Below are 13,274 nucleotides of genomic sequence, written 5' to 3'. Positions count from 1 at the left end.
AAAAGTAACTAAAATCTAAAAATACTGATTTTTGTATAAAGTTATTTAAGACTAGATTAGGTAAAATAAGTAATAACAATGATATACTTAAAATGATTCATGAGGCACACACATGAGCAGCTGGTGGGTAATGTAATTCGATAACGTAATGTGAGCTGCACATTCTCAAAGTGAGTTACAACTATTTATGGTGTGGAAAGTAGTTAGACACAGTTCAAAAGGCAATAAAACAATAAATGTAAGTATAAATAGATGTATAATGTTACAAACTTAGAGCTACTTAGGATAAACGAATATAGTTTCATGTTCCAATTTGAAGTCATTCTAGAAAGAAAAAGTTAATTTAGAATTATTTCCAATTTTTTTTATGGTTATCAGGTCGGTCGAATTGACCAATCCCATTTTGAGATAGGATAGAGAAAGTAACAAATAAACAATAAAGTTTTACTGAAACGTTTGAAATTCATTTAGGAGGTTTTAGGAATTACACAATTTTAATTTTAACATGAAAATTACTTTGCACACAAACAATTCAAAACGAAAACCTCACTACTATAAAGGCTTGGTTTGGTCTGAAGTTTCATTTGGTGGTCGTGTCCAAGGTCACTGATGAGGAGTGAAATTCTCCGAAACTAGTCTGGCCCACAGACACACCACAATGAAAGAATAGACCATTCTAAGCTTTCACTTGTTTTTAAACAAATATTTAAACAACTTTCAACTAAATACTCAATATATTCATGAACAAATCTTTATTTTACTTTATTAAAAATACTTCACTAAGAAATATGACTTTTTGTATGTGAAAGACTTGTAACATTAACTGAAAGACTGCCAAATTTCATGAAGATATACCCACTATATTGAGAGCTATAAGTATTAAATCTATAAAGACTTCAAACAGGTACAAAAAGGTCAAATTGACCAAGCCCATATTGAGAGTGGTAATCTGGTTTGATAAACCTGGTTTTATTTCTGCTCACTGTTGTAGACAATTCAAACTAGCTATATCCATTAGCATTCAACTGTTAATGACTTTTTATGTTCATTTTAATTTTGTTTTTGTTGGTATTGAAAAGTTTTTTCTTTTAGTAAGGACAGTCATTGCAACCTTTAAGATGTCATTAAGAACTATTTTTTCTATTTTTTTCATACCGTTGACACTTTTTTACTATAATTTCCCTATATGAAAAGTCTTTACTTCAAAATGTGGTGACAACATAATTAACAACTTATTCTACCTGGCCCAACATACACATAGGATGTTATTAAAGAAAGAAAACCATGGTGACATCAGACATATGTATGTGCCCCATGAATCATAATGTTTAGATTAGGAAAATAGCATCGCTACTTTTCTCATGCCTACTTGCAGTGACCTTATATCAAAAATGCAGTAAATTTAACTGTCCTTGAATGGGAAAAGAGAGTCCCTTTTGTTAAACACACTAAAGAAATCTTCTACATATGAAAAATATAGCTACAAAACACAAGAGCATACAAATCACTCAAGAGATGAAAATTAGAGTAAAATTTAATTAGTTTTACAAAGTACTACATATTTTAAGTGCTGGAGAACAACATTAGTTTACAGAGGCATAAAACTCCATGTTGGCAGAGTCATAAGACCTTTTGATAAATGATAAAATAGATTACATCATAAAGATTATTGGAAACAAATCTGTGTTACTACTGAATTGTAAATTACTTAAAGGTTTGAAAGCAGTTACAGCTAATGGTAAACATAGGAACAAGTGCAAAGTTACACTGCAGGAAACACTGGGAAGCAGAACAAGTGCATAATGTGCCAGTTAATAGCACAGTTAGTATTTTCCTATCTGAAAATGTATTTATGATAGATACACACTCTCTTCACACAAGATAGCTATGTCCCTCATGGGTCTTCCTATAACATTTGAATACCACTAGCCTTGAGCTAACTCTCACCTAAATTCATGTATTTAACACTATGGCTACTGGTACACTCTAAATTCCTTTCTGTGCATGTTACAGAGTGTTACGAAGCTAAATTCAAAATTTAATTAAACCACTTTACTATTCAAAGTATTTTAAAGAAATTAGCATTATCATATATGTTATAATTAAAATTTTTATATTATCATTAAAAAAAAAAATGTTCCTACTTGTTGTATATCAGTGTACATGAATACCACAAAGTAGTTAAGAAGCACCACTGAGGAGCTTATTTTGAGCTCGATTCTTTTGAGTTTCTTATACTTTAACATTTATAAATCATTATCCCAGAAGAACACTTTCTAAGATCATGAAGAACTTGCAAGAGAGAGAAAGAAGGAAGCTAAAACTGAAGTTTGGGTGATTTTAGTCTGCAGCAAGGACTAGAAGGGTCACTCTCTTAGACCCAGAGCTTTTGGTGGTAATAATGACAGTGGTGTCCACATTTTCTTCATGCTCTTGAGATTATGAGGTTGACAGGTGCATCACTGACAACTCTGACACATCCTCTAATGGTTACTTCAAATGGGCTAGAGCACAAAGCAACAGAGAAGGGTCTTGCAGTGGTATTGAAGAGCCTAAATGTCCCAATACTTACTGGTATGATCTCTATGGGACACCAAGGCACTCATTAGCAAGTCAAAGCATCACAAGGTCCTGGTTTGAGTTACCTATGACTGAGGTTAGTGACGAGAAATGTACAGTGGATAAAGTTTGATGCACTTCACTGTAATGCTATCAGGAAGAGTAGGTGACATTTAATAATAATCTAATGAGATTAAGAGTTAGTCAGAAACCTTCCAGGCTATCAAGTTATATTGATCATGCTCTACAACCATGTACAATGGTTAAGGACTCTTTGGATGTAAAGATAAACTGACATATGACATGTCATATCATCAGGTTTACAACATTCCCCTGTCAACGGTGTTTCTAGAAACATACAGAGGATATGCAAACAGCATAAAGTCCGAACAATATTCATAAGCCACAACACAATATGAATGCAATTGGACAAACAAAACCAAAACCAACACAGCTAAGAATTTAGAAGCATGATTAACAGACTTGTAGAACTCTGTAATATTGAGCTCTCTGCCATAGCACACAATGAGAGACAAAGATCTTATAAGAAAGTGAAGTGATACTAAATTAAAGGGATATGAGCCTTGTCCGGAAAAAGAAATAAGAGAGGCCTTCTGTGTCCACTTAACTGATAACATTAAAATCATAAATAATATTCAACGTTAAATTGGTACACAATTAAAAACATTTTATTTAGGCCTATCTATGGCCTTCAAAAAGTTGACGATTCTACGTGTTTCGATGTTACAACGTCCTGAGGATGACATTGTAACGTCAAAACATGTAGAGTAATCAACTTTTTGAGGGCCATAAATAGGCCTGAATAAAATGTTTTTAATTGTGTACCAGTTTAACATTGAATATTATTTATGATTTTAATGTTATACACAAGTGCCAAAATACTATAATTAACTGATAACATAATCGGGCAATCCAGCATAAAAGTCATCAAAACATTGATAACCCACTTAAAACCATTCACATAGTTGATATAATATCTAATAGGTGGATTCTGGACAAGTAGATGTGCTCTCAACCTTTCTAACAAGATGGAAATCAAATATTGGCTATTGCATCACACCCAGTCCTCAAGAATTCTTGAAATATGACAAAAATTAGTTGCCAAAACATGGAATACAGATCAATTATTATACAGGAACAAAATATTTAGTAATTAACTCATAATTACATTTATATAATCATATAGCATATTAACTATAGCAATGATTGATGTATGATTATTACAACTTTAAGTACCTAAATCTATCATATATTTGATTTTAAAGCTAAAGTATACTCAAATGCATTTATATATCAATCTTATATATTTCTTTGTAAAAAATGTCTGTGCAATCTTACCTGGCCTGAACTGCTTCACAAAAACCAACACTTGTCTGCTGATGTTGAATATAACAATTGCAACACTGAGGGAAAAAAAGTGTACATACTAAACTTTTGTAACAGCATTATTAAAAAAAACACTATAAAACCATATATGTATAAGGATATTTGTCAATATTTTCTGTTCTGTAAGAAAATCCATCACAATCTTTTAATATCTGTTCATCTATTATACACATGTACTAAGTAAATCAAGTCACATTATTCTCAGAGTATCTTTACTCAGAATATTGCAGACTACCTCACAGAAATATTGTTGAACATGACTCTCTACATTTGTTTGTATACACAAAAAATGTTTAAATATCAAATTTCAACCTACATTTTCAATAATAAAAGCAAACATTTATTTGAATTTAAGCTTCATACTATTAATCAGCATTTAGATTTTGATATTTCTCTAGTCTTAATGATTTTTGACAATCTTGAAATTATATTTTACATTTTCTTATACAAAACTTTACTTGCTACTTTATCATGTTCCTGTTTTAACACAATAGCACAGGGTAAATAATGGATCACAGAACATATTCCAATGAGCCTCTAGAGCCCACAGAAGGGGATGCATATCAGGGTTTCTTCTGAAGCAAGAGAGAGGTGGCTTGGATATCAAATTCTCCATGTCACGAACATGCAAGTGAAAGAGTTGAGCCTATACCATGCATTAGTTTAGGAAAAACCCCATGTAAACAAGAAACTGAGTGGGAGTCAAAATTATCTTGTAATATTAGACCAGCCAGCCCAGCAAGAGGCCTGCCAAAGAGTGGAGGTAGTAATTGCCAATTCCTATCAATGTGGGACAAGGAGAAGCCAGACAACCATATAATAATGGAAATGAAGGATGGCATTTGAAATGTCTACGTTAGTTAACCCTTTCAATATGGGATCGGTCAATGTGATGACATTGTAACCATTTTGTGCTTGTTATAATTTTCATGCTATAACTTTTAAATTAGTATGTAAATTATAACAAAATTTGGCAGTTTATCAGTAAACATTACAATGCTTTCATATGCAAAATATCTCATTTTTTTAATAAGTTGTAAGGTTTGTAAAGCAATATTTCTCTCATGTCTTTTTTTCTTTTTCAAATCTTGCCTATCTATCATGCAAAGTAATTTTCATTTTAAAATAAAAAATACTCTCATGCATCAGAAAATTTTGAAATTTCATATGCAAAATTTTTATAATGCCCGGATAGTTATCAAATGTTTCTTAAGAAAAACTATATTTTATCTGTTATTGTCAGTAATTAATCTCTGTACGAGTTCGGTAGATTTGAATGATCTCGCAACCACCATAGAATATTAGGAAATAAACATAAATTATGCCTCTTTCATTCTACCATGAACACAAATTATAACACAAAAACATAAATGTTTATACGAAATGACTTAAATCTCATAACGTTATACATTTATATATATTTATAATTTTTATTATATTGTCCTTTCACCCATGCCTGGTTAACAATACAGAAGTTACAATGATGCAGCTCATGTGCACTCATGTTACAAAGTAGCTTGTTTTAGCTATGTTTTAGTCACATTTCAATTATTATACATTATATATGAGTATTGCTATTTTGAAGTTCTTAAACACATTTTTCCTAAAACATAGAACACTAAATAAAGAAGTAAAATAAAACAATTATCTCTTCTACTTACGATCTTTGTACTCGGTTGCTGCTTGATGTAGGTTGCTAAGCCTTTAAAAAATTTGCATGCGGATTATATGAAACAAAATATTTTTTTAGGTTTTATATATACATTTGAATAACTAAAAAATCATAAATTAATACATTAATACCATAGAATTCAACTATAACTTACCAAACTAAGTAACTAATATGTATTTTATTCTAAAAAATATGAAATTTCAAGTAGACTAAAGACACAACCTACCTCATCGAAATCTTGGTTCAAAAACAAAGAAATTACACTAACCATGTCAGAAAAGCTAAGAAAACCATTAGGGGTCATTCTGAATTTCTGATTGGTTATTCATGTCATATATAGAAGTAAGTGTATATATGGGAGTATTTCCAAAAATGAAAAGAGATGGGCGGGGTGCCACTGTGTTTGATTTATTACATGAGCAATATTTTAGCAAATAGAAAACATTTTATATTCTAGCTTGACAGTATCTGTAATTTGAGTTTCTAATTTGTACAAAACTGTAGACTTAATATTTTGACTTCACAAACATCTAATTTGAACCAGTGCTGCATTCTACATACCACATGACACACAAAAATCAATGTTTATTTGTTTTATTAAATATTTACTTTTTAAATTAAGAACTTGAATAATGTATAGTTCTAAAATTTTAATTATAATCTACAGTTTGATACCAAACTTATTGGCATAAATTCATGAAATTGTAGTTCAATAAAATTTTGAATGCGAGTCAACAAACAAAATGGCATGGCCTTTCACCTGTGACCTATCTCTAAAGGGTTAAACATAGCCTGGGAGAGAGTGCCCCATGCAGACTGAGAACATTTCCCAACTGGAATCAAGGAACAATGAGAAGTGACTCCATGACAGGGTGCCAAACCCCCTGACTGCATGAGGATGACAAAAGGAAGGGAATAAAAGCTCTGAGTGAGGTAAAAGATAGTTCTCTAGCTCTTGTTGCCAACAAAGAGGACACCATGTCCTGAATAATATGAAGATGCAGAGGATCAATAGAAGAGGATAGAAAAGAGGGTGATGAAAAATGAGGTGGAGTATGAAAGAGTAGAGAGAAATGATGAGAAAGAATGTACAGAACTCCACAGTTTTTGGAAAAGGAAGATGACAGGAGGGTAAGATGGAAGAGGCAGGCATGAATAAAACAAAAGCCCAGGTTCAGTTCCAATGAAGAACCACTGCCAAGAGCTGCAACAGCCAGACATGCAGTAGATGTGTTGGTGAACAGAAAGTTCAGAGTTGTCAGTTTTAAATATGAAAAAGTCAATTAGATCACCCAGTCCCTTCACCCTTTTTTGCCAAAAGTTATAATTTTTTTGTGATGATTAAACTAATTATATGATAATAATATCACAAGCACAATTTTCATTATCACCCATCACTATCAGCTAGACTTTCCACAAGTATGAGTGGATAAACAAGATCCACATCACCTGTCACCAAAATTAGTAATTGATGTATAAAACTTATTTGGGTAATAGTCACCATCATCAATATAGCTGCATGACAAGAGATGACATAGCTCAAAATTGCAGTCTTCAGCTGACTACAAGTATTCACTATAAACAAATATGTTTTATATAGGAGTATGAAGTACAAGTTTGTGTCCTATAGTTGCATGGTGGTACATCAAACCTCTCTTTGATTCAACTGAATTTACATGTGTACACAAGTTATACTTATAAATAAATTTCATTCATTATATCATCTATAATGTCATATTTACTTATATAACACCTTCAACAGATCCTTTTATCTTGATATTTATGCTTCAACTATCTTCTTCTTCAGTACTTATACTTTTAATACACTGTACTTAACATGTACTTTTACCAGGTCTCATGTCACTTTGACATACGATAGTTATTGAACCTTCTTTATTGTACATAGATGTCTATCACATACCTTCTTCAGATGTCATATTTCCTACAAACGTTACTTATATACTGTTCAGGGCCACGAAAAAAAGATTCCACATTATTTGGCTGTTGTGTGAAAAATATTATCAGACTCAATATGTTCTATTCTTTCTTTTGTGACTTGACAAGTTCCATCTTTAACTTCCTGATTTTAATAAAAACAGCCACCTATTAAATATTACAGAACATGGATCTTTTCTGTTTAAACCATGCACTGTGTTCAAATAGAAAGAAATATATATTTTTGAATGTAGTTTTAAATGCTAATTTCAGAAATATAAATTAAAATTTGGAGAAATGAAAAGAAATATTTTTAATATTTTTTTTATTTTGCTAGGTTAGGTCAGTTTATGTGAGGTTAGATCAAGTTAGACTAATTTGTAAATAATTACAAGTTTGTTTAAATAAAAAATAAATTTAATGGTGATCTCTTCAAGCAAATATTTAAGAACATTTCTGAATTTTCACATTGAAATACTTTGTATTTTCTTGATGTCTTGCAGTTGTTTTAAATACATAGGTATACATGTAATGCTAAAAGTACTTCCTTTGTTTCTTAGAAAAATAAAAAAATATTAAAATATTTCTTTTGATTTCTCCTAGTTTTAATTTATATTTCTGAAATCAGCATTAAAAACTACATTCAAAAATTATTTTTTTTCTATTTGAATGTGGTGCATGAAACAGAAAAGATCCCAGAACATAAAATTATCACTACAGAATAGTAAATAATAGTTGTTAAAATATAACCTATGACATTTTTGTCATGTATTTGTTACCATACATTGCTGTCTGGGTGCATCATCATATTCACTTGGAAGCAAAGGAATTATGTCAGTTTGGCAGTGTTGTGGAGAATTATATGCAAATGTTCTTTGTTGTTGTTGGGTGGATATGTTTATTCTACAAACTGGATAAAAACAATAATTTCTCCATGAAATTTATTCAATAACTTACAAGCACTAGATAATTTTACTGTAATAATCTAACTGCTACTAAATTATATATAAAATATTTAACTACAATTTTTTTTATAAAGTTGCTTAGTGTAGTGTACATGTGTTATGAAAACATATTGATTACCATACTTTAACCAATAAATATTTTAAATGCCATGCCTGTAGCCCATTAATTGGAACATTTAATAAGCTATTAGGTTATATTTCAGTTGTAAAGTCTATCATAATTTACCACATACATGTGTGACAACAGTGTTCAGAAAACGTTATATAACATTTTTTTTCTTTAGATCATTAATGCACAGACTGAATACTACATGATGCTTGTTAGTTTGGAATGCCTGGGTATTTGTTATGTCAAGCTATTCAATATATTATAAAATGATATAAGCATTAAATTTCACATTATAATCTTTTAGGGCCATATCATGAGTAGTGCACCCTCACAGAGCATCAACTCATAAGGGATGCAAGTTTGTATCTTTGAGTTAAGGATAAATTAGATTTTTTTGAAGATTGCAACAAAATCTATATTTCACATAGGTCATCATCAATGATCAGTACAGCCTTTTAATCTTTCATCCAACTTCAAAAAAATTGTAGACTACACTTTATAAAGCAATAAAGAGAGTACTTAGAAAACTTCACGTGTAAATACAAAGAGCAATTTTGAATGCTTTATGTAGCCTAAGGTCAGTTGATGATTGATTGTTGACTGCTATTTTTTAACCTACTAACTAATGATATACAATACCCCCAACAGATCCCATATTTTCTAAGCATGTTATACTTATCTTTCATATAATTTTGTTAGATATCTTTTATGTTACACTTACCTGTCATGTACTTTCATTAGATCCCATATCTTCTCTTTTCCATTCTGAGATAAAAAAAAAGTTTCTTTAAGAGTTTTTTAAAAGAACCATTCAACACACTTATATAAAAAACTGGTCTGAAACCAGATGTAAAACTGTAATGAAGAAAAACTTCATGTGATAAAAAGCCACTTTGCTAATTTATCAATTCTAGCCAATCACAAAATCAGAAGGAAAATCATAGGTTCATTTTTCAATATTTGTTGCATATCCCTCCACATGTATAAATTATACTAAACCAAAGAGACAGGTAGAATTTTTTCACCCAATGATGTAAAAAAGAAATGGCATAGCTTTATAAATATCTATTGCCAATATTTCTCAATAAAATATATTGACTCTCTTGTAAATGTTTCTGTATCTTTGAAAAAAATACCTTAAGTATTCTGGATCTTTTTTATAAACTAATAATGAATCATCTAAATGATGATTATTACTCTGACTACTGCATCAACCAGACTTCAAGTAAGTATCATATAATGAAAATTTGGCTGAAATACTTCAAAACAAACAGAATATTGATTTACATAGCATACATTTTAACAGATGAAGTCTTACAAAAAATCTTAACAGAACTGAAGAACTACAGTATGTTTGTTTGTAGTTTAAACACAAAACTACACAGTGAGCTATCTGTGCTCTGCCCACCACAGGTATCATACCACTGTGCCACTGGGGGCAAACTACAGTATGAACTTCATACCTTTATGAAATAATTATAATTTCTGAAACTAAGTTGAATAATACTATTAATTATACTATAGATATCATATATCTAATCATGAATTTAGAGGAAACAATTCTATAAACAATGCTGGTGGGGTAGGGTTGTTTATTCTTAAACATTTTAAATTTTACATTATGCAAGACATTCAGTTATCAGTTTCTACTTGTGAAGATGTACAACTACGTGTTCAGCTAGAAAATGAACAAAAATTTATACTCAAGTAATTTTTTCTTCACCCAGATCATTCTACAGAACAATTTTAACAATAATTACAAATTATATTTGTAAAATATAATTCAAAAAATTATAATTATTATATATATGGGGATATAAATATTGCTTTTCTTAGGTTTGATATTAATAATCACGCCAGTCATTACTTAAACACTACTTTTTTTGAAGGATGTATCCCACTATTTACTAGACCAAATGGAATCACATTAACAAGTCACACTTTAAAGAATCACACCAATACCAACTATTCTCATAGTTAGACGACAGCTGGTATAATAAACTCATGATGTATTTGATCATCTACCAGTACTTTTTCTAATTAATTTAAGTTATTCAAATTATCAAGTGAATTAACAGGGGGTATGACTATGAGAATTTTCCTGCCATTCTACATTTACATTATTTTGAGTAAATGTTAATTATTACATTAATTTTGTAACTTTTTCCTTATACATACAAAAAAAATGTTATTGTAGCAGCAATAAAATCGTTTAATACAAGCTAAAATTAAATTTAGAATTAAGATTTTAAAATAAGACGAACTTGAGTATATCTCATTCTAGCAGGCCGTATATACAGCGAATTCTCACATTCAGATATTCTAACATTATCAATCTTTTCCATCGTAATGAATTTATCCTCTAAAGAATATTTAGTTCACAATTATTCACGACTAATAGATTAGTAATACTTGATTTAAGTCTAGAATTATTAAGGCTCTAACTTCTATCTTATTCAAATCAGTTTTTGTTTATCATTTTCCTCATTGATTCAGTTTATAATGGCGCTCTCGCGTTTTGTAAAATTCGTATTATTTGTAATACAAATAAATATGTATGATTTAATTTTAATTTAAACAAAATTATATGATTTTTTTATCTTGTGTATTAAATGTAACTATGCAACTAAAAATGGAAAGGCTGTAACAGCGTTAATATTTGTTAAATTTCACAAATAACACCAACAACTTAAAACTAAAACTCGTTTAAAAGAAATAATTTACTACCAGCAGACAATGGTGCAGCCCTTACCTCACTTGTTATGTAGCGTTAAAATATCTCGAAGTTTTTCACAGACGGAAGACAACAGTGTAGCGTTACATTATCTGATTACAGTATAATTAGTTTGTTTGTTTTTTACGATAGCACTTAAAATTTACATGTTTGAAGTTTCTAAATTTGAAAATGTTTACCAATTTTAATCTAACTGCGTTCAAAGTTTAAAAAAGGGGCTTGGTAGCATCTATGGTTAAACATTTTTGGGATACAATTTTATAAGCTTTCAAGTTGGCAACAAACGAAACAACAACAGATAATGAAACATCAAAGTCAAAGATCTAGTACATATTTTGAGGTTGTGAGGATTAGATATCAAACGATCAATCGTTGTCATGATTGGTAACCTATATGATCGTCAAAGCCTTATTAAGAATTAGATTTTTTTTTTCAGTACTGTTACGACACCGGAAGTCATGTGACGCTGCTGAATTTCTCGAATAATCGGGGAGCTCCGCGAATGTTGGAGACGCCTTTTTGTTAGCATATAAGCTTGGCAGAGAAAAGCTAGGGGGCTAAGTGAACAGGAGCAGAAGTCGCAAAAATGATAATACAAAGCTACAATTTGCATGTAAATACGCAAGTACGCAACGAACGTTCTTAAAACATTTCGAGAAGATTCGTCCAAATGGAACGAAGTACTGGAACAAAACGTAAAACCTTTCTTAACTCCCTTAAAACGAATAGTAGAAAGGTGAAACTCTGAATGTAACTGCGCAACGATAAAGATTACCTACATACCAAATTTGGTGAAGAACCATCAAATCAAGACATTCTGGTAACAATAAATCGAGAAACAATCAGTAACCAAAAGCTTCACTGCAGTAAACATACTCTTTCAGAGAAGCCAATAAAAAAGTAACATAAAACGTGATATAAGATAGAGTACCACAACTTAACCGACTTGATATAAATTTTAGTACCACAACTCAAAAGACTTGATACAAAATACAGTACTACCACTCAGTAGACTTAATATAAAATAGAATACCACCACTCAATAGACTTGATATAAAATAGAGTACCACAAGTTAGCAGACTTGACATAAAAAATGGTACCACAACATAAAATACTTCTCTATAAAATAGAGTATCACAACAAAAGAGACTAGATATAAAATATTGTATCACAACATAAAAGACTTCCTGTGAAATAGAGTACCACCACTCAATAGATTTGATATAAAATAGAGTACCACAACTTCAAAGACTTGATATAAAATTCAGTATTGCAACTTAACAGACTTCATATAAAATAAACTACCACAACTTAATAGACGTGGTATCAGTTAGAATACCATAACATAATACCATTGATATAAAATAGAGTACCATAAATCATTAGACTTGATATAAAATAGAGTATCACAATTTAACAAACTTGATATAAAATAGAATGCCACAACTTAACAGACTTGATATAAAATAGTGTAGCACAACATAACAGACTTGATATAAAATAGAGTACCAACACTCAAAATACTTGATACCAAATAGAATGCTACCACTCAGTAGACTTGATATATAATAGAGTGCCACAACTTAAAAGACTTGATATAAAATAGTGTACCACAACATAACAGACTTGATATAAAATAGAGTACCAACACTCAAAACTACCTGATACCAAATAGAGTACCACCACTAAATATACTTCATATAAAATAGAGTACCAAAATTTAACAGACTTGATATAAAATAGATTACCACATCATAATAGACTTGATATAAAATAGAGTACCATAAATCATTAGACTTGACATAAAATAGAGTACCACAACTTAACAAACTTGATATAAAATAGTGTCCCACAATTTAACAGATTTGATATAAAATAGAGTACCACAATTT

General features: G+C 30.4%; 1 protein-coding gene across 11 annotated transcripts in view; it reads right to left on the bottom strand.

The window, feature by feature from the left end:
* Positions 1–11,737, bottom strand: part of LOC106463474 (uridine diphosphate glucose pyrophosphatase-like) — a 30,601-nt gene extending 18,864 nt beyond the window's left edge. Inside the window, exons 1-5 of one of the 11 annotated variants that reach the window (XM_022390978.1) lie at positions 11,400–11,737; positions 9,369–9,412; positions 8,358–8,483; positions 5,628–5,668; positions 3,919–3,983 (exon numbers count right to left, since the gene is read on the bottom strand). In XM_022390978.1, the coding sequence (XP_022246686.1) occupies positions 3,919–3,983; positions 5,628–5,668; positions 8,358–8,483; positions 9,369–9,375 (239 nt within the window). In that variant the 5' untranslated portion in view covers positions 9,376–9,412; positions 11,400–11,737. The other 10 variants (XM_022390977.1, XM_022390976.1, XM_022390980.1 and 7 more) reach the window with 10 other exon arrangements.
* Between the last annotated feature and the right edge of the window lie 1,537 nt (positions 11,738–13,274).

This window comes from Limulus polyphemus, unplaced genomic scaffold (genome assembly GCF_000517525.1).
Source record: "Limulus polyphemus unplaced genomic scaffold, Limulus_polyphemus-2.1.2 Scaffold1419, whole genome shotgun sequence".
In the NCBI taxonomy this organism is placed as follows: Eukaryota; Metazoa; Arthropoda; class Merostomata; order Xiphosura; family Limulidae; genus Limulus; species Limulus polyphemus.
Note: the sequence above shows the minus strand (reverse complement) of the source record. Positions and strands in the feature narration are given on the sequence as shown.